Here is a 19,833-nt window from a genome sequence, read left to right on the forward strand (position 1 = left end):
CCTTTATGCAAATGTAAATTTTTTCCTCTCAGGACAATAGGGATTTAGCAATCTCAGCATGTTAGGGAAACAGTTACAGTGTACTACAGGTACATTTGAGTTCCATGTATCCCCCTGTTTGGAAGTTTATACTGGTCCACCCAGTGAGCACACGTGTAGCAGGGACTCCTCTAGATCTAGCCATTGCTCCAGAACAGAGGGAGGAGATGTGGTTTACTAGATAACGTTCTCTAAGCCATATTTTTATTTCAGCTTTGGCTCTTAAAAAATAGTGACCTCAAGAAATTGTGGCAGTGGATGGCCTAGAAAAAACTGCGTAAATTGCATAATTCAGGATAGTATACCTACGCTGTACGATATTAATCTGCGTAATATAATTAGGTGTTCTGTGAAATCCTGCTCTACAGTCTTCAGTATCCGGTTGCCTGTCTTCCAGCAAGTCAAGGTAAACTTCGTTGGTCGATAAGTCTGAAGCTTTATAGATATTAAACATGATGTTCCTTCCACAAAAGCTTTAAATATGTGAAACATAAGAAGTTAAATTGTTCTTCCTTGGATGCCAATTATTTGACTGATTGTGTTTTTGGTTTTGTTTTAAAGTGTACTAGACTAGGGGGAAAATTACAGGTTGGCTATAAAATTGGGTTGCCTTGAAAGTAGCAAATCTGAAAAATTAAGATAATAAATTATGTTGGGGTCCCCCTCAGAGTGATATCAGCACAAATCTCTGCTTCTCTCAGGAAAAGTAAGCAAGTTTCAATGCAGTTGTCCACTCACTGGAAATCCTCTTGACACTAACGGGGGACTGTTGCCACCCCATAAATTTCCACAGCAAAGACAGCCTTTTTAGGTTTATGCGAAGACTTGTACATTAATTGATATCTGTTGTAGAATCTTAATGAGCAGCCCAAAAAGTATTTCCTTGTGGTTGTGCCCTTCTCTGAGGCGTGCTAAAATATAATATGCAAGATCTGAGCCAGCAGTGCGCAAGATCCAATTTTTCAGTGGGTGCAGCAGGCTCGCGCTGATCCCACCGAGTATCGAGGTCAGGGCCCTCATTTATGTGGTCTTTACTTTGAAGGACTGTCAGTAACTATCCTAATCTGCCATGTGTGAATTCAAGAGGGTGCTCCATCAGTCATTTTTCATTATGGTCCCTGATTGCCTTCCAGAGCTGCAAAGTTGTTGCCTGAATGTTGGTTCCATGGCCAAGTCATTGAGCCCTTCACAGTTTCTCACCGAAGAAGCCATTTAACTTAATGATTAAAAGGTCTGACTTTGTTCAAGCCATATTGCAGGACTCCATAGGGAAGATCTGAGAATTGTAAAACAAAAGATGTAGCAAATATGGCTCACTCAAACACGACAAAGTAGGAAGCTGGAAGGCCTGGAAAGTGTGGAAGACAGGTTTGGGAGGCTGGGGCTACATAGGAGGAAGGCCTTGAGGGGTAGAGGGAGAGAGAATGAGGACATTCAGAAAGAAAAAATCACAATGACATTTTTGCAGCAGCATAAGAAAAATCAGTGTCTGAACAATTTTGGAGCACAACTTTCCTGCTTGTGTAGTTCACGCTGGTGCTAGTTTATTCACCATGTGGTTCTCGCATGTTGTTGTTTTTCATTTCCTGCTCTGTCATGCATTTTGCGTCACTTATCTTATCTGACCCGTACCCTCAAGCGGGTAACTTGTGTCTGCCTATCGAAAACCTCTAATGAGAACCTCTGAACTCCAGACTCCTGGCTGTTCCTTGACTGTGGCACCTGGTTCTCCCGAGGCCAGCTTGTTTTCCTTATATCGAAATGGACTATAGTCATTGGAGCATCAGGTAACGCTTATTCATGGGAAAGGGAATTGAGGCACATGTATGATCATTGCCCATATTCACAGATTCCCTTGTGTATTTCTCATGGACAAACCACAATACAATTCTGTACTGCTGAGGAATGCAGCCTATTGCTGGAAGACCAGGTCTCAGAGAGACGAGCGGAGACTCCTATGATTCTCTTTCCTTCTATATACCACATTTGCCATTTTCCACTGTAGGAATTAAGTTATGGCTGCTGTTCTTACTCTTCACTCTGTTCTTAAATCTCTTCTGTGCGGGGGATTGGAGGATAATAGCCAGAGTTTCTGTCACCTCGTACCCACATTCTCTTCATAATGGTGACATCAGACAATTTAGAGAAGGTGTTTCAGGCGGTTATTTGTTGGTTATTTCGCTTAAGGGTTTTCTAACTTCCTGGAGGGTTCTATAACATATCTGACTAAAGCAGCCTTTAAATTGGCAGCAGTTCTCAGCAATAGGTCCAGCTCATTACGGAAATGGTGGCTGAAAAAGGTAGCCAAGAGTGCCCCTTTCTTTAGTTGTTGCAAAAAGTTCTTCTGGTAAATTGCAATCTCTGGTTAGCAACAAGGAATTTTAGCATGTGTCATATTGTGTACAGGTAGGTGATGTAATCCATTCTACTTCCTGATCACTAGAATAGAGAATCCTCTAAAATACTCTGGTTCCATTCATTGGAATACTTCCGGGATTTCTCATCTACGGGTAGCCTCAAGATCTGTCTTGTTTCTTTGCAGAATGATTGTGCTTGATCATAAATTGAGGCCATGTGGTACCATTGCCATTTTGTGCAAACGATTGGGGTTGTGATATGTGCTTGAATCTCGATTAGCTGCATCTTGGACTACATAGTACCAGGTAGCTCGAGGAGAGGATAATTATCCCTATCTGTTGTGCAGGAATTCGAGGTTAGATCAGTATCCCTGCAAGCATGTTTATATGGTGTCATGTGTTGTGTCCTAATCTGGTGCACATGCAAATGTTAGTATTCTGACTAGGTTCAAGTGAGTGATGTTGGGTTAGATGCGGAAACCAATGGGAGTTTGTTGGTGGCCCAGTAATCTGTACTGTTGTTTTTCACAGGTGGTACTAGGCAGTCATAGTCCAGCTTTACTTCAGTACTGTTTCCAATATTCTGCAGGTATGATGCGCTAAAGAAACGGACCTCTGGTAGAGACAAAAGAGTACTTTGTTCTATTTCTAACTATTATGTGCACTGTGGCTCTGGAGAAAACACAGTGGCCACCCAGTGTGTCATCTGAGAACCATGGGTGAGCTTAAACATTATAATGACAGCGAGCCAATGTGGATTCATTTAACAAGACAGTTAACATTCTTAGTTGAATAAATCAATAATCTAATATTTAATAATGAATACAAAAAGAAAAACAACCACCCAAACCCAAAATAATCAGTTGTACTAGTTGTTACAACACATAACATTTATTCACCGATAAGAATCAATATGGTGCTGAGAGTGTGACTACACAATGCAACAAAAGTGAGAGAAGCGAATTGTGGTCACAAAAAAGAACAGTTGGCTCGGGAATCAGAAATTGTAAAAGAGTTAATATGGTCCAGTAGTCTAACTGTACATAACCAATGGCATTTCGACTTTATCCAGGATAAGAAGGCCGTCCTCCGAGCTAGCAGACTTTTGAGTACTAGGTGAACAAGCATTGGCAAAGCCAATAGGTCTCGCCTATGCTAGAGCTATTGGCTTTGCCAATGTGTTTTAGCCATGTTGTTCAACAGCATCGCTAAATGTTAGTGGCATAGAGGAGAGTGGCGTGGAGTGTGATAGAGTGGAATGGTGAAGAGTGGACTAGTGTTGTGGAGTGGCAGAGAGTATTGTGTATTGGAGTGGCATAGTGTGGAGATGTGTAGACTGACATACAAGAGTAGCGTAGAGTGGACTGGTGTAGAGTGCATCGGGGTAGAGTATTGCAGAGTAAAGTTGCGTAGAGTGCAGTGGTGTACAATGTATCATTTTAGAATGCAGTGGCGTGCTGCAATAGAGTGGTGCAGAGTGGGTCGGAGTGGCGCAGAGTGGAGTAGAGTGGGGCACAGTGGAGTAGAGTGCCGTGCATTAGAGTGGTGCAGAATATAATGGACTGGCTCAGAGTGGAGTAGAGTGGCACACAGTAGATTAGAGCGGCATGTCGTAGTGGTGTAGAGTACAGTGGCATAGAATGGTGCAGAGTGGAGTGGCTCAGAGTAGATTGCCTAGAGTGCAGTGGAGTAGAGTGGCTTAGAGTGCAGTGGCGTAAAGTAGAGTGAAGTGGTGTAGAGTGGAGTGGTGCAGGTTAGAGTGCAGTTGCATAGAGTGGCATAAAGTGTAATGGCGTAAAGTGGTGCAGAGTGCAGTGATGCAAAGTAAATTAGAGGTGCGTACCATGGATTAGCTTAGAGTGCAGGGGCATAGAGTTGAGTGTTACAGAATAAAGTTCATTGGCAAAAAGTATATTGGCATAGAATGCAGTGGCATAGATAGCAGTGTTGCAGAGTGGTGTAGGGCATAGTAGCTTTGAGTGAAGTTGTGTAGAGTAGATTGGTGTGGCTTAGACTGGAGTGGTATAGAGTGCAGTGGCAAAAAGTATAGTGGTGTAGAGTGGCGAAGAGTACATTGGCATAGAATAGAGTGGAACAGGGTAGAGTAGAAAGGCGTAGTGTGCAGTGTCGTAGAATTGAGTGGTGCAGAGTGCAAGTGGCGTGGAGTTGTGTAAAAGTAGAGTCCAGCGGTGTGGAGTGGTGCAGAGTAGAATGGAGTGGTGTAGAGTTGAGTATTCATGGTTTGGTAGCACACTACCATTACAGACAGCAAATTGTCTATTGAAATGACCCTTATGTTTGCACAGACAGAGTTTCACTAACAAAACTATACAGTGCACAGACAAAAATGTATGGAAATTGCATCACCTAGTGTAATGATTAGTTTTGATCATATTGAAGTATGTTTCCAACACACTTCAGAAATAACAAAAAAAATGCTTAAATTGGGAATTATAATTTTTTGTAATTTTATTAAACAGTTGCTCAGTGTACATTAAGCATAAACAAGTTAACATGCTTAGAATAGATACTGGACGAGTACCAGTTTCAATACAAGTGGTGTGTCCACTAGGATGCATTGTAAGAAGAATTTCGCATACAGTAGTTATCAATATCTTATAACACACATTTGACAGTAGCATCAGTTCCTCACTCAAGATATCATTACCCTTTCCCCGACAGAACCCTTTATTCCCTGTATCTGCACCAATTGTCCCATATTTTCTTCCATTTCTTTGGGGCAGCTCTGACTCTGGTGCACCACATAGAACACAAAAGGATGAAGGATGGAGTGCTGAAACATTTCAAACACTCACCCCCAGTTACAGACTTGGGTTTAATTAATCGTTCTTTTGCTCACCATGCCAACCTAGTTTAGTCCAAGCCATATGCAAATCAGTCTTGACCCTGTTCCCCGTGGGAACAGGCCAGCCTGAACTGCCAGGTAAGGTCCTCCCTGGACCAGAAACAGGCAACCTGGGATCGGTTTAAGGTGGGATCAGGCCTAGCAGTTGTGGGTGAGTGTTTGAAAAGTCATCCTTTTGTGTTGCTCTGGTACACCACATGTTGAGCCCTTTGGCACCGGGCAACATCAGATTCCCAGTCTGTAATCCGTGGCAGCCCACATGCTCGCCAAGTCCGCTCTATATTCCTTTTGGCAGTCGACGAGGCCAGCATAAACCATGTTTGTTTGTATCTAGGCCACTTCTCCTCGCCAGTTATACATAGGAGGTGCCTTCGGGCAGACAGCGGCACATTGAGTCCTGTAACTTTGGCCATAATCTTAGTCACCCCTCTCCAGTTACATTGTATTTCTGGGCATGCCCAGAGTAGGTGATTTAAGAACTTTATCTCACCTCAAGCCCTGGCACATGGAGTGTTTTCACACTTCCCCAGTCGATGTAGGAGCGATCTGGAAAAGTATGACCTGTGGAGGATGCGCAACAGGATCAGGTGGAACCAAGCCCTTATGGCCATTTCCATGGGGCTTTGTCTAGCATCCATGAGGTCATAATTAAGATATATTCAGAAATATCTACAAGGTTCATTTATATGTTGTCTTTGGTAGAAACAAACTCTTTCCTACCCCCAGTATCCAACAAGATTGTTGCATAAGTCCTCTCACTTTGAAGTTAGAGAAAGAAAAGTAAATAAGCACCCTTGGAAGACAGCACCTTACATTTGACCTCAGTCTTTGAACGCATAGCAAAAGTGACACAAAAAGAACAAGATTCAAAGGTCTGTTAACAGAAAGCAAATTTGGGGAAGAATACAGAAAACACGATGTAGGCAACAGGAGGCACAAACTGAACCTGGAGAGCCTAAAGCATATAAAGCCAGTAAATGGGAAGCCATAAAGTGTGTGATGTTGCAAAGCGAATGGTAATTAAGGAGTGGAATGCATTCCATGTCAAATTTCTGAAAGTCCCCAAGATGTCTTTAGCAAACTAGAGAGCTGTTCTGTTTTGTAGGCTACGACCTAAAAAGAGACAAAAGGTAGAGTGCTGCAGTAAACTGAGAATTCATAGTACACATAGGTCACAAATTGGGAGTGTCCAACTCGTTATGAAGTTATTCCAGCAATAGCACAGTAGAACCCTGGGAAATAAGCAAGACCGTGGCTCAGTAGAAGGGTCCTGAAGGATCCCTTAGCCAAGTGTGGAACTGCAGCACCATTGAACTTAGAAAAAAGCTGGAGCTAGCAAAGTCCTCCTGACCAAACGCCAAATGAAAGCAGGGCCTCGAGCAGAAACCACCAGCTCATTGACTGAATCAGAGCCCTAACATATAATAATTATAAAGAGTGGCACAAATAGTCACCATCTATATCCACAGTAGCCGGCAAGCATGGGCAAAGCCAATTCATCAGGCCTTGGCAAGTTGGTGTGATGGCGAAAATAAAAATACGGAAAAAAGCATGCTGGCTTTTAAAAATGGCCATATGACTGTAATCATTTTTTATATTTTTTTTAAATTAACAATTGCATATAATTTTGATAGAACTCTTCAGCTGCTTTGTAGCAGACGCATGTTCTTAGAAAAGGTATAAATCCCCTTTTCTGCTTTAATGCACAGAACACAAAAATAAATGATTTTATTGTCACATAGAAATGGTGCTATCGGTCTGAAACCACTTTATGTTGAGGACCTATTTTTAAATGCACAAAAGTGACTAAAAAAGAATAAAGAATTGAAAGGAAAAAGGCTTGGCTAAGTAAAGTATTTGCCCACCAGCAACACTACTGAAGAATGCTTCTTTTTAGGCATGTATGAGGGAAGAACATTGGCCCAGTTGACAGGCAGAAGGAAACCAGCATTGGCAAGGTCAATAGGTCTCACCTATGCAAGAGCTATTGGCTTTGCCAATGTGTTTTAACCATGTTGTACACCAGGTTGGCTGCTGTTCACCATGGCTAAACGTTAGTGGTGTAGAGGAGAGTGTTGTGGAGTGTTGTGAAGTGGAACGGCGAAGAGTAGAGTATTCGAGTTCAGTGGCATAGTGTTGTGTATTGGAGTGGCATAGAGTGGAGTCGTGTAGAGCGGAGCAGGATGGTGTAGAATGCATTGGCATAGAGTGTGGCAGAGTATAGTGATGTAGCGCACTGTGGCATAGAGTGCAGAGGCATAAACTTCAGCAGCATCCAATGCAATGACGTACATTAGAGTGTGGCATAGAGTGCAGTAGTGCGGAGTGGTGTAGAGTGGCACAGATTATGGTGGCATAGAGTGCAGTGATGTTGAGTAGAGTGCCATAGAGTACAATGTTGCAAAGTAGTGACATGCAAATCAACGGCATTCAGTGCAGCCACATAGATTAGAGTGGTGCATAGTAGAGTGCAGTGGTGCTGAATGGATTGCCATGGAGTGCAGTGGTGTAGAATATAGTGACATAGAGTGCAGTGGTACAGAGTAGAGTAGAATGGCATAGAGTGGTGCACAGTTATGGCATGCAGTGCAGTGGCGTAGAGTGGACTGCTGCAGAATGCAGTCGCGTAGAGTGCAGTAGTGCAAAGTAGGGTGGCATAGAGTTCAGTGGTGACTGCAGTGTTGGAGAGTAGAATGCAGTGGTGTAGAGTGCATTGGTGTGGAGTGGCACAGAGTGCAATGCCGAGGACCACAGTGGTTGCAGAGTAATGTGCATTGGCATAGAGTGTAGTGCTGTAGAGTGCAATGGCAGAGAGTAGATTGCTTCAGAGTAGAATGAAGTGGCATAAAGTGGGGTGGTGCGGGGTAGAGTGGCTTAAAGTATAGTGCCATACAGTAGTTTTTTTCACAGTAGAGTGCAGTGGCGTAGTGTGGAGTGGTGCAGGGTAAAGTGACGTACAGTGGATTGGCATAGCGTGCAGTGGCATAGAGTAGATTATTTCAGATTAGAGTGAAGTGGAGTGGTACAGAGTAAAGTGCTTTGGTGTAGAGTGTATTGGCATAGAATGCAGTAGCATAGACTGCAGTGTTGATGAATTTGCGTAGAATGGAGTAGTGTAGAGTGGAGTTTTGTAGAGTGGAGTGGCCTAGACTGGAAAGGTGTAGAGTGGGCAGAATGCATTGGCATAGAGTGAAGAAGGCAGAGTAAAGAGACAGAGAGTGGGTGGTGCGGAGTGGAGTGGGGCAGAGTGGCATGGTGTGTAGTGGTGTACAGTGCAGTGGTGGCGAGGGGTACTGAGTGTACTGAGGGTACTGAGTGGAGTGACTGAGTGGCTTGTGTGGTAGCACACTGCCATTACAAACACCATATTTTCAATCAAATGACCATTACATTCGTACAGACATACAGTTTTACTAATACAAATATACAGCGCACAAATGAAATTGCATCACATACTGTATTGATTTGTTTTGATCATAGTATTCATTTCCAACACACTTCAGAATTCACAAAAAATGTGCTTCATTTGTACTGTGCTAATTCTGATACATTCCTTAATACTTGCACATTTCATTTAAATGTTGTGTGCTAGACGAAACAGTTTCCGCTCCCCCAGTAGCAAGCAATATTGTCACATAAATCCTCTCATTTTGGAGCCTGAGAAGGAAAAGTAAACACCGAGCTCCCTCAGAAAACTGAGTGACAAAAGCAAATGTGACAAAACAAGAATAAGATTTACCGTCTCTACAGAGAGGAGCACTGTGGAGGAATACTGGGAGAGGTAGTGTGAAAAGCCTTTGCTCCTGGGGAGGGCTGAACTGAACCTGACCACCCAAAAACAAATAAAGCCAGCAGTTAGAAGCCCAGAAAATGTGAGTTACAAACCACAAAGCCAATGGTAAGCAATAGGCGAAATGCATTACCAGGAAAGGTTTCTGAATGTCCCCAAGATGTCTTTAGCGAACCAGACAGTTCCGCTGCCTGGTAGTTTTCGACCTAAAAAAGTGAAAGACATAAGATTCATTGAAATTTCAAGAGTAGAAAATTATTGTTAGTAGAATGTTACATGTTACATGTTGCCTGACTCCAAGGTGAGGACTCCTCTTCAAAAAGTAAAGATTGTGGTAAGGTCAAGTTAGACTCGGAGTAATAAAGTTTAGTGGCAAAACTTTTCCATTAGTGCATTTTCTGTTTGTGCACTTTTCTCTGGACCTAAGTACATCTGTGTTTTCTTTTTCCTACTTTGATATTTACTTGTCTGTTTTATTTAGTTGAAAGTATTGATTTAATAAATCCCTTTCTTTTTCTAATTGTCTTCGAGTAAGGTATTGGAAACTGGTGCAATATCCCATTGAGCAATCTGTAGGTATGAGCACATTTCAAAATAAAGATCTGAATGGTAGTCATGGACACTAAGTGCATCCTCAGGCAGTTGAGGAAACATTGGATAAATAAAAACAAATTTGAAGCAGTGTTAAGTAGTGCATTGTTACCCCTGCATGTCCTATAACAAGAGACACAAGTGTTTAAATCCGAAAAGAGAAGAGTTATAGAGGAGTTCCAATTCCCATAGATATGAATACCTTATTGGTATCATCCTATGGAGGACCTTTTATTCTCCTTCAGAGAACAAACCTCTCCCCTCCTGAGTCCGGGGACCATTTACCACCTGTACTATGTTGTAATGGTCTCCTACTTCCTTACAGAGCTGGGGATTTGAATACTTTCAGGTGAAGTATTTGCCCTTACCTCGCATTTAACATAAGCTTAGTAGATCATAGCACAGTGACCTCATCTAGGCTTCTATTCTCTGTGCTCTGGAACTAGCTGGTGAAACTTTGTTCTCACGTCCAACCTATTTGGTTTCATGTGGATGTAACCCAGCCTTTGTCTCATTAAGTCTTCCTCAAGGTCATCATCCACAGTAGTATCAAGGTTTGGAACATCCAAAAGTAATGCATTGATTTACAGGACGAGTAGTCCCCTTACATATTTCTGTGTATTTGTATGTTTGTCTGTCCCACCAAATAGGATATGGCACAAGACAAATGTTCCTGTTAATTGACATCATTCATAAAAGCCCAAGGACCTTTGGCAGTGGTAGTAGGATATCTTTTGTGGTTGATTTAGGCTAGGGAGCTATGTTCTAAATCCCCTGTTGGAGTCAACAGTTGTCTTTTAAGCGTTCCTGAATATAACCAGTTGGTTCTTTCCGACACCTGTGCGAGCAATATTGCTACCCATTCGAAAAATATTATTTCTAAGCAGAAAATCATAATATAAATTGGCTACAGTTATGTCTTATAGCTTATCTGTCTCTTTGGACCACAGACTTAGGGCTAGTTTATGAAAATTGGTAATAACGATTACCAAATAGAGATTTTTTTTTTTTTTGTGAGTCGCTATTTGTTAATCACTATTACCAATGTAAAAAAAAAATATCTGGCTCATTAGCAATTCGTAGTAGGTTGCATATAGACCCACCTCATGAATATTAATAAGGTAGGTCGCTAATTGTGATCCACTAGGATTTTCTGCCATCCCAGGGATGGTAGCTTTCTGGGGTCAGCAGACAACCATGTCTGTGGTTGCTTTTGTATAAAGCAATCCTTCGTTTTTTAAAGTGCAGCTTGTTGTCTTTAAAACAAAAATGGAAAAGTAAAATTTTTATTTTTTAAGAGTAGGGATTGGTCAATGGGACCAATCACTGCCTGTTCTTTACTAATATTTTTTTAAACATTCTCAAAAGATGAAGGGCTCCCAAGGGGACCTTTTTTCACTTGTGAATGAGTTACCACTAACTTTGAGTTTGTGGTAAAGTGTCAATGTTATGCAACCACATTTCAATCACAAAAACATTCATGCATCCCGTTCTGAATCGGTATTTGGAAGGGGCGCCCTGAACAGGCTCCTTCTGAATACCGAATGGGTATGTATTTGAAGTTCCAAATTGTGATTCAATAACATGTTAGCAAATCACACATTGCAATTCACACATACCAAAATGCATTTTTGTGGTCAGAAACAGCCCGATTCCATGAATCTGGACGTTTGCGTCCACGAAAATACTTTGCACATCCATCCCTAAGTTCTCAACTCCTCACCGTAAATTCTTAGTCATTACCAGAAGTATGTTTGTGATTTCGCCCACACTCTCATGTTCATTTATACCCATACAATTAAACCCACCCACGAACATTCAATTTTGCACTCCAAGTGGGGGCACTAATGGTACAGGATTAGGTATAAATAATAAATATCATGAGTATATCCAAACAAGCCTACTGTTTTGTTGATAATAAGTTCCCTGCTTAAACAAGGAGAGAAGAAGCCTTTAAGATAAGCATATTAATGTTGTTTGTGAAATTCTTCAAACGATGGTGGTCAGGTATAGTTGGAATAGTGATTTACTATTAATGTTTTAGCTGTTACACAGATTTGTTGGACAATAGCTTTGTCTTTGAAATTCAATGTATTGTTCTTAAAAGTGAGCAAAATAACTCTGCCTGACATACATTGGAATCGCATATTAAGTATTTGAAAATATATTTCTGTATTTCAGTGTAGGATTTTTTAGGGCATAATCAAAGTAAAAGAACTAATTGAGCATATTATAGAGACAAGACATAATTTACTGTATGTAGTAATTACACTGCTTGATCTTGAACAAAGTTGCATTATCTGACAAATATTGAGCCCTTCCCCGTGGTAAAATTGTCCTCATACAAATCTTTCAGTTGATGCCCAATATCAACTGACTATACTTCCAAATTACATATGTTTTTTATTAAGAATGTTGTATGGTAAAGCTAAGGGGACATTTCTTTTTAGTGATTGTCAGTAAAAATATGATATTCATCAAATAATGAAATTTTTTAAGAATTAAATGGCAAACCTGGTGCAATACAGATAAAGTAAAACTGCCACATACATCCATCTAGTTTATGTTATGATCTTATGTTCAAAATTTGTTAGCCCATTACAGAAACTCTGTACAAATATTCTGGAGAAGTAATATAAATGTGCAACCTTTTGTTTCCCATATTCCCAATCATGTGTATAAGAGACACAGTCAGAATTCATCATTGTCCGAGTATATATCTTTATTATATTTCAGCAGTCCCCAATCTTTGATGTGTGAGAGAACATTCTCTATTTGATCTATCTGGCAATGCACGCAATAATGACAAAGATCAGTCATTGCAAATTTCCCTAGATCAGTGGGTAGGCACAGCATAAGCTTCTTTTATTGTCCTAAAGAGAATTTATAATTGAAATAACTTGTTTTTAATGCTGACCTTTTCCCTTATAACTTTGGAGGCCCTTAACTTCTCCTAAAGAAATTGTAAATTCTGAAACCAGGTGAGCTATCAGTATCCTGATTCATGGAGGAAAAAAGTAATGCCCTTAACATATTGTCTTCTGTGTATCTTTAACTGATGTCTTCCTGCATAAGTACCAGGTTTTGAAGAGAAAGAGTGAAGGGCTCAGAAAATGAGTCTATTAGAAGTAGCCACTTCTGTCCAATATCAGAATTACTCCTTGTTCGGGCGGGGACGGAACAGAGTATAGTTTACTGATTGCTTATCTTCAAAACTTTGACATCTTACAATAAATGATATTTTATAGACTTTGACATCTACAAAAAACTATATTTCATACAGTTTCATTTTTCCTTCAGGTTCCTAAAATATGGATGTTCAAGTGCCTTTATTGGAATAATCATTGGCATCTACTTCTTGCCCTCTCCCATTGATCCAGAACCATTCATGTGAGTCACCTTTTCAGCTGTGTGGCTAAGACCGAAATTGTGAAATGGACTTTTGCTGTTGGTTAGGAATGTTTAATTATGATCTGATGAGTTTTATTTTATTTGAAGTATTCTTGGCATGTTGACACAGACTGTGACATTCAGCCCCTTGGATGTTTAATAATTACCAGTTTTTCCTTGTAAATGTTGTTTTCAGTGGATATTTGCAGAAATGTACAGAGATGGGAGAAGTGAAAAGGATAAGAAGTACAAAACACATTTTAATGGTGCTAGATGTATATGTTGTGCCCTGTATTTGACTGTTAAAATAAGTAAAGCTACAGTAGTGCATTAGAGTTGTCTAACTGTGACTAGAATGTTTTATTTGTCCTTGATGCCCTGAGTTTGTACAATCCGTATTCCAGAGAATAACTACAGGTAGTATCCTGCTCACGTATTCTCCCATGACCTAAAAATGCTCTGGGTCTGCACATTTCTTTTTTTTTTTTTTTTTTTGCTAAAGGGAAAACATTTCCCCTAAACCCCTTTTAAAATTTGGAGGTTATCTGTCAACCCATGAAAGGGTAGTTACTCCAGCCCTTTTCCAACCATTTACAGTGCGGGAAACGGTCAGTTTGGGTTTTGATGTGATTGTGGACAAACCTTTAATGCAATTCATGTCTTGATCCACCTGCCCTACACCATTTCCATGATAGTTACTACTGCAGATTTCTCCTCCCACATGGTGAAAAAATCTGAGGTAGTATAGCCATTCACATTTGTCAGGAATATTTTTATAAATTCCTGACTGCCATAAATTAAGCCATTTCTTGACCAGTTTAATCATGTGTAAGTTACAGATGCAGAAAACAAAGTATATGTATTTCTTCCTTATTTTTGTAAACGTAAATGACCACCAGCACCTCACCGGAAATGAATGCGTCTTTCTTCCACCAACTGCCACCTTCAGAATCGTCCAGGATTTTATATTCCACCTAAGACACTAAACATACAAGAACCAAGACCCCACTTACATTCCCCCTTAAAATAAAAAACACATTATGTAGTACATGTCATGCAGAAATAAGAAATACATGTTGCATACAACTACAATGCACAGAAGACCCACAGGAAGTGGTGTCCGAATCATAACATAATCCTTAAAGTATGTAGGATATTTTCTTCTTGGGCACTGATCGCGTTACATCCTTCACTGGAACATCACTTCCAGAATTGCATGCCATTTATTTTGCACAAAATCCAGTTGCCCCATTGGTACAATCACCATTCTTTTTTTCATTCCAGACTTTACCTTCGCTCGTATGGTCATTCGACCAAACCTTTACAACCTGACTAGGGGAGGTACATTTAGACTCCCCAGGAACCACATAACCAGGTTTTTTCATGTGTACCCAACAGCCCTTCTGAAACATGTCATGCACTCCTTCCTGCCTCTAATATAGAGGTCTTCAAACTTTTTGATAACAAGACCGCCCTGTCAAACTTTTTTAGGCGTAAGGACCCCCTCCTGACAAATTCTAGAACCGGGTACTCCTCGTCATCGATGACCATACATGCCCCCAATTCCCACAGCAAATCATTTTTACGGTAGAGAAATAATATTAGTCAGTGTTTCGCAAACAAAGGTTTTATGGGTGACTCCTAGTTATGTTAGTTTGCTGCTGCTGTTGGCTTCAGTCATTTTTTGGGGGCAGGAAGGATGGAGGGCATTGAGGGTCTGGGCACGGGGAACCATGTGATAATCTCTTTCCGACCCAGTGGTATAACCTCCTGAGCTGTGCCCCCGTGCACTATAGGGATTATTAATGGGTGCACCTTTGACACACTGCTTTTTTTTCTGCTTCTGCATGGGAGTGAGAGGTGGCCTTGGTGCATGGGTGCAGCTATATGCTGAGGCAGGCGCTGTCTGGGAAGGACAGCAGCTAGCATAGTACTGTAGGACGGTGCATGTCTGTACGACTTAAAGGTGAGGTGCACCTCGCATTAATAAAACATATACAGGGTTCAGTTTAACCCCGAATTGTCAGTGGTTGCACATTATCAATGAGGTGTGCACCAAACTGGAAGCACAGGCAGCAGCGTAAAAAAGAAACATAACTGCTGCTTGCCCCTCAGGCTGAGTGAGTCTCAGCTGTGGTCAGACTGCTGCAGCCACTGCAGCTGAGCTCCCTGGCCAGCGCAACCAGTGCCCGCTATATTGTGATGAGTGAACTGAACTCACTGAGGTATCAGTGCTGTGTGCAGTGCAGTGCTCCAATTCTTGTCAACCTCCCATCATCTGGACAGGAATGGGCAGCCAGGCCAACCAGCTGTCGAGGTGCATTTAAAAAAAAAAGTATGGGAACTGAGATGCTGCATGCAATAGGGGTGATTTTGGTGAGCGCTGGGCAAGGTCAAAAGTGTGGCCAATACTAAAATATTGTCTTTTTTTTTTTTAGGTCTCTCACCGTCGGGTAGCTACATATAAAATGACACACAGTTTAAAAGAAAATTAAATTAAAAAAAGTTGTTACTCATTGGGAAATGCACAATAGTAAGTTATTTAAACCTCTATTAGTTGATGCACTGCCGTGGTCTGTGTGTAACCAGAGAGCCACACAATTACATTTTGGTTGGTACAGTGGAAAACAGTGACTTGTGTATTTTTAGGACTACGAGGTCACAACCTGTGACAGAAAGCACTGTGAATATGCAAGTCATTATTTTAAACTTGCATTACACACAGTATGCAGTATACTGCTACAAAATGATTAAACGTTTTATGATAAAATGGTGCTTCCAAAATATAGATTTTAGCAATACCCAGACTGTGTAATGCATTTTTTTTCTACATACCTGCCACTTCAACACCTACTCATGGTAGTAAGCGCTATGTAAATACAATTACAATTAAAAGCACTCCCATCAGAGCTCAGTTGTCACTGCACCACCACTCAAAATAATAAATCTTTGTTGCCATAAAGATTCAATCAGTTAAAGCCAGTACTGGCTCCCAAGCATCCTTTACATTTGCAGATTACCTTTTACATTTGCAGACTAACTCTTAGCGCACATTTGCCTTTCTTTCAAACAGCAGGCACCCTGGCAGGATGATGTTTATCTGTCTGCCCAGCTTTGGTTTCACAGCACAGGACACTTCCTGAATGACACTTCAGCTGAAGCATTTACAAAATGGGAATTAACCATCCCCTGACGGTTGTTTCGCAAAAAGTGGGAGAACAGTTTTTCATAAATCCTTTTTGTGCTTCTAGTAAGGCTGGGGAATGCGCGAGCCACTTCTCATGACTCTATGGCCCCCCCCTGGGGGTCCTACCTCACAGATTGAAGACCTCTGCTCTAATACAACCATCCATCTAGGTTTGAATGCACGTCCTTACATCCTTTTGTCCTTGCAATGATTTGGGATGAATGGGATACAAACTTATCCTCTCCCTCCTAAGCTTGGTGCCAGGCACCTAACTTGTCAATAAATCGAAAGGGGGAGCACCCGTGCTGTCATTTGGAGTGGTTCTCATCACCCAACTAATGTTGTCAATCACTGTTCTCCTATTAAACTTGTTTATGAAGGCTAGATGTTAACGCCCTTTCAGAGTACGATTAAATCATTCAACTATTCCATTGCTCCTCGGATGATAAACAGCAGTTCTGTATGTTTAACAACAACCTCTTGAATAACTTTTTCCATCTCAACAGACACCAGCTGCGTTCCTTTGTTGGTTAATAATTTTACTTGGGTAGCCTTCTCTTCCAAATACATCTTCAGAAATCGTATGACAACCTGTGTACTAACTGTGCTCACAAACTTCACTTAAAGCCACTTAGTCAAATAATCGATCAACACTAAACCCAAAATATCCAATGCCAATATAGGCCATGGTGCCATAGGAACCTCTATAGGTCTGACCGCAGACTGATGCACCACTTATCTTTAATCACTTATTACACAAGCACTATAATCCCTGACATAATTCTGTACTGCCTTGTTCTCACCCAGCCACCAAAATAGCTTTTGGAGCCTTCGCTTCATGGCTCAGATCCCTACGTATCCTAGTTAAAAATTGCGCTCTTGTAATTCCAGTGGGAAAAAACAACTGTTGCACACATTGCAGCAAACCAACCAGTTTTCGGAGTCAACTCCTGTGATACATGAAGAAATTATGTAAAGTCAGACACACACACACACACACACACACACACACACACACACACACACACACACACACACTGCGCTACACACACACACTGCGCTACACACACACACACACACACTGCACTATACACACACACTGCGCTACACACACACACACACACACACACACACACACACACACTGCACTACACACACACTGCGCCACACACACTATGCTCCACACACACACACACACACTATGCTCCACACACACACACACTATGCTCCACACACACACACACTATGCTCCACACACACACACACTATGCTCCACACACACACACACTATGCTCCACACACACACACTATGCTCCACACACACACACACACACACTATGCTCCACACACACACACACACTATGCTCCACACACACACACACACACACTATGCTCCACACACACACACACACTATGCTCCACACACACACACACACTATGCTCCACACACACACACACACTATGCTCCACACACACTCCTTCTCACACTCATCCCAGACAAAGGAAGACAGGATAAGCAGTCAGCCACAACAATTTTTGTGCCTGAAAAATACTCTGTATCACAATCAAAGTCTTGTAAACGGCTCTGCCATTTAGCTATTCTGAGTATGGCCTTGCCGGCATTTTCAGTGGTGAACAAATTCACCAAAGGTCCATGCAAATGGTGAAGTGTCCACCCATACATAGGTTTTAAAATGTTGTGTAGCCCACCACAATGCCAAAGCTTCCTTCTCCTTAAAGCAAACGCCATTACTTCTATTCCATACACCTTTTTTTGCATGAGCACAGCCCTTAAACCTTCATTTCTGGCATCAGTTATTATCACACTTATGTCCCTGGTATCAAAGAGCTTAAGGGGAGTACAATTTATAGTATCCCACATGTACTTCTCCCCTTTCTTCATCACCTTCCTTAGAAGAAATGTCTTGTTCACAAAATGTGGTATACATTTAGAAAATAATTAAACCAAACCCAGAAACAACCTCAATTGTTCCTTATCAATAGGTGTGGGCATTTTTTTTCAACAGCTTCTAAGATTTTAAATTTAGGTTGCATCCCCTCACCACTGAGAAATACCATGACCCAACTAGTCCACACCATCCTTATTAAACTTACACTTGTCGATACTTAATGTCAAACCATGATCATGCAGCTTAAGCAGGACCTGTCTCAATTGCTCATCATCTCATCGTGTGTTTTCACATCATCACCATACACCAACACATCGTCTTGAAAACACAACACACCCTCCACATTCTTAAACAGGAGCCTCAATTACTCTTTGCAATACTGAGAACACACTTTCAAGACCAAATGGCATGCGTTTGTACCTGTATGGCCCCTCTGGCATTACAAAGAAAGTAAGGTGTCTGCAGTCCTCAGTTCACCTGATGGAAAGCGGCAGACATATCAGAGGTTGTAAATTTCATTCCACCTTTTAATGTGTTTAACATTTCTGATATGGTGGGCAATGGCTCATGACCCATCCATATATTACAGTTGAGATTGCAGAGATCAACACAAAGACGCAATGACTTATCACTTTTGTGTGCTAAGACTACAGTCAAAAGCCATTCAGAACTCTCAATTGGTTCCGTGATGTCCAAATTACACAGCATGTCCAATTCTTTGGTCAACTCCTCCCTGAGACACAATGATACACTTCATGTACTGTTGGAACCGCTCTGTCACGCAACATTATTTTGTGATGAAAACCCCGTAGTTTCCTCAAGGAATTTGAAAATACTTCTGGGAATTCTTTAACCCCTGAATTAATTGCATCTGCATTATTATGACACACTGGTCCACCTTCATACAACCTGTGTTTGGAAATAAGCTGATCAGGTTGATTGGGACCAAGAAAAATATCCAATTCCTTTGATCACTCCATCCTAACAAATTTGATCCCTCCATAGCCACATACATTTTACAAAATGCACACTTGTCTTCGAAATTCAAAGTAGCCTGAAACTCCCCAACTAATTCAATTTGTATACCTCCAGAAGCAAATAAATTTACTGAAGGTTTATCCAGAGGTAATAATTGCAAACCCTTAAAAGTATCAGGACCAGTAAGAGTGAATGGTGAACCTAAATCAGTCATCAAGTAAATCTCTACCCCATTCATTAGTACTTTACACTGAGGCGGTTTTATCTTACTACTGTGTGATAAATATACTTGTTGCACGTTACACTCCAACTGTCCTTCAATGCATGTAATGATCTCAACATCCACATCTGATTGCCCATTAAGGTTGACTACAGATGCTCTCTGTACACCCACAGGTCAGCACACTCCAGCGTAAAGACCTTTGCGATTTCATATAAAACACTTTGAATGAATGGCCAGACAGTTATTTGCAGATCCAGTGTGACTGCGACTACCACACCTAAACAAAGTTATTATGTTCTTTCCTAGGGCCTGTCCATTTTGGGTTTAGATTTTCTGTGATATCCCTGTGTGAGACTTTCCCAAGTCAGACTTTTATCTCCTGTACTGCAAAATGTACAACTCTTTAAAATATTTGTCAGCATTGTTAATGCTCCTGCCAATAGTTAAAGCAGATACTAAACATGGATTGTCTGTTGACAGCAATTTGCTTTCTTGGATTTTA

At 41.1% G+C, this 19,833-nt stretch overlaps 1 protein-coding gene across 3 annotated transcripts in view; it reads left to right on the plus strand.

The window, feature by feature from the left end:
• LOC138288027 (adipocyte plasma membrane-associated protein-like) overlaps nucleotides 1-19,833 on the plus strand; it is a 218,796-nt gene that overhangs the window by 74,936 nt on the left and 124,027 nt on the right. For 2 of the 3 annotated variants that reach the window (XM_069229135.1, XM_069229137.1), the window contains exon 2: nucleotides 12,944-13,033. In XM_069229135.1, the coding sequence (XP_069085236.1) occupies nucleotides 12,944-13,033 (90 nt within the window). Of the gene's footprint in view, nucleotides 1-12,943; nucleotides 13,034-15,471; nucleotides 15,567-19,833 lie in introns of those variants that run through there. The other variant, XM_069229136.1, reaches the window with a different exon arrangement.

Source organism: Pleurodeles waltl, chromosome 4_1 (assembly GCF_031143425.1).
Source record: "Pleurodeles waltl isolate 20211129_DDA chromosome 4_1, aPleWal1.hap1.20221129, whole genome shotgun sequence".
Lineage (NCBI taxonomy): Eukaryota > Metazoa > Chordata > Amphibia > Caudata > Salamandridae > Pleurodeles > Pleurodeles waltl.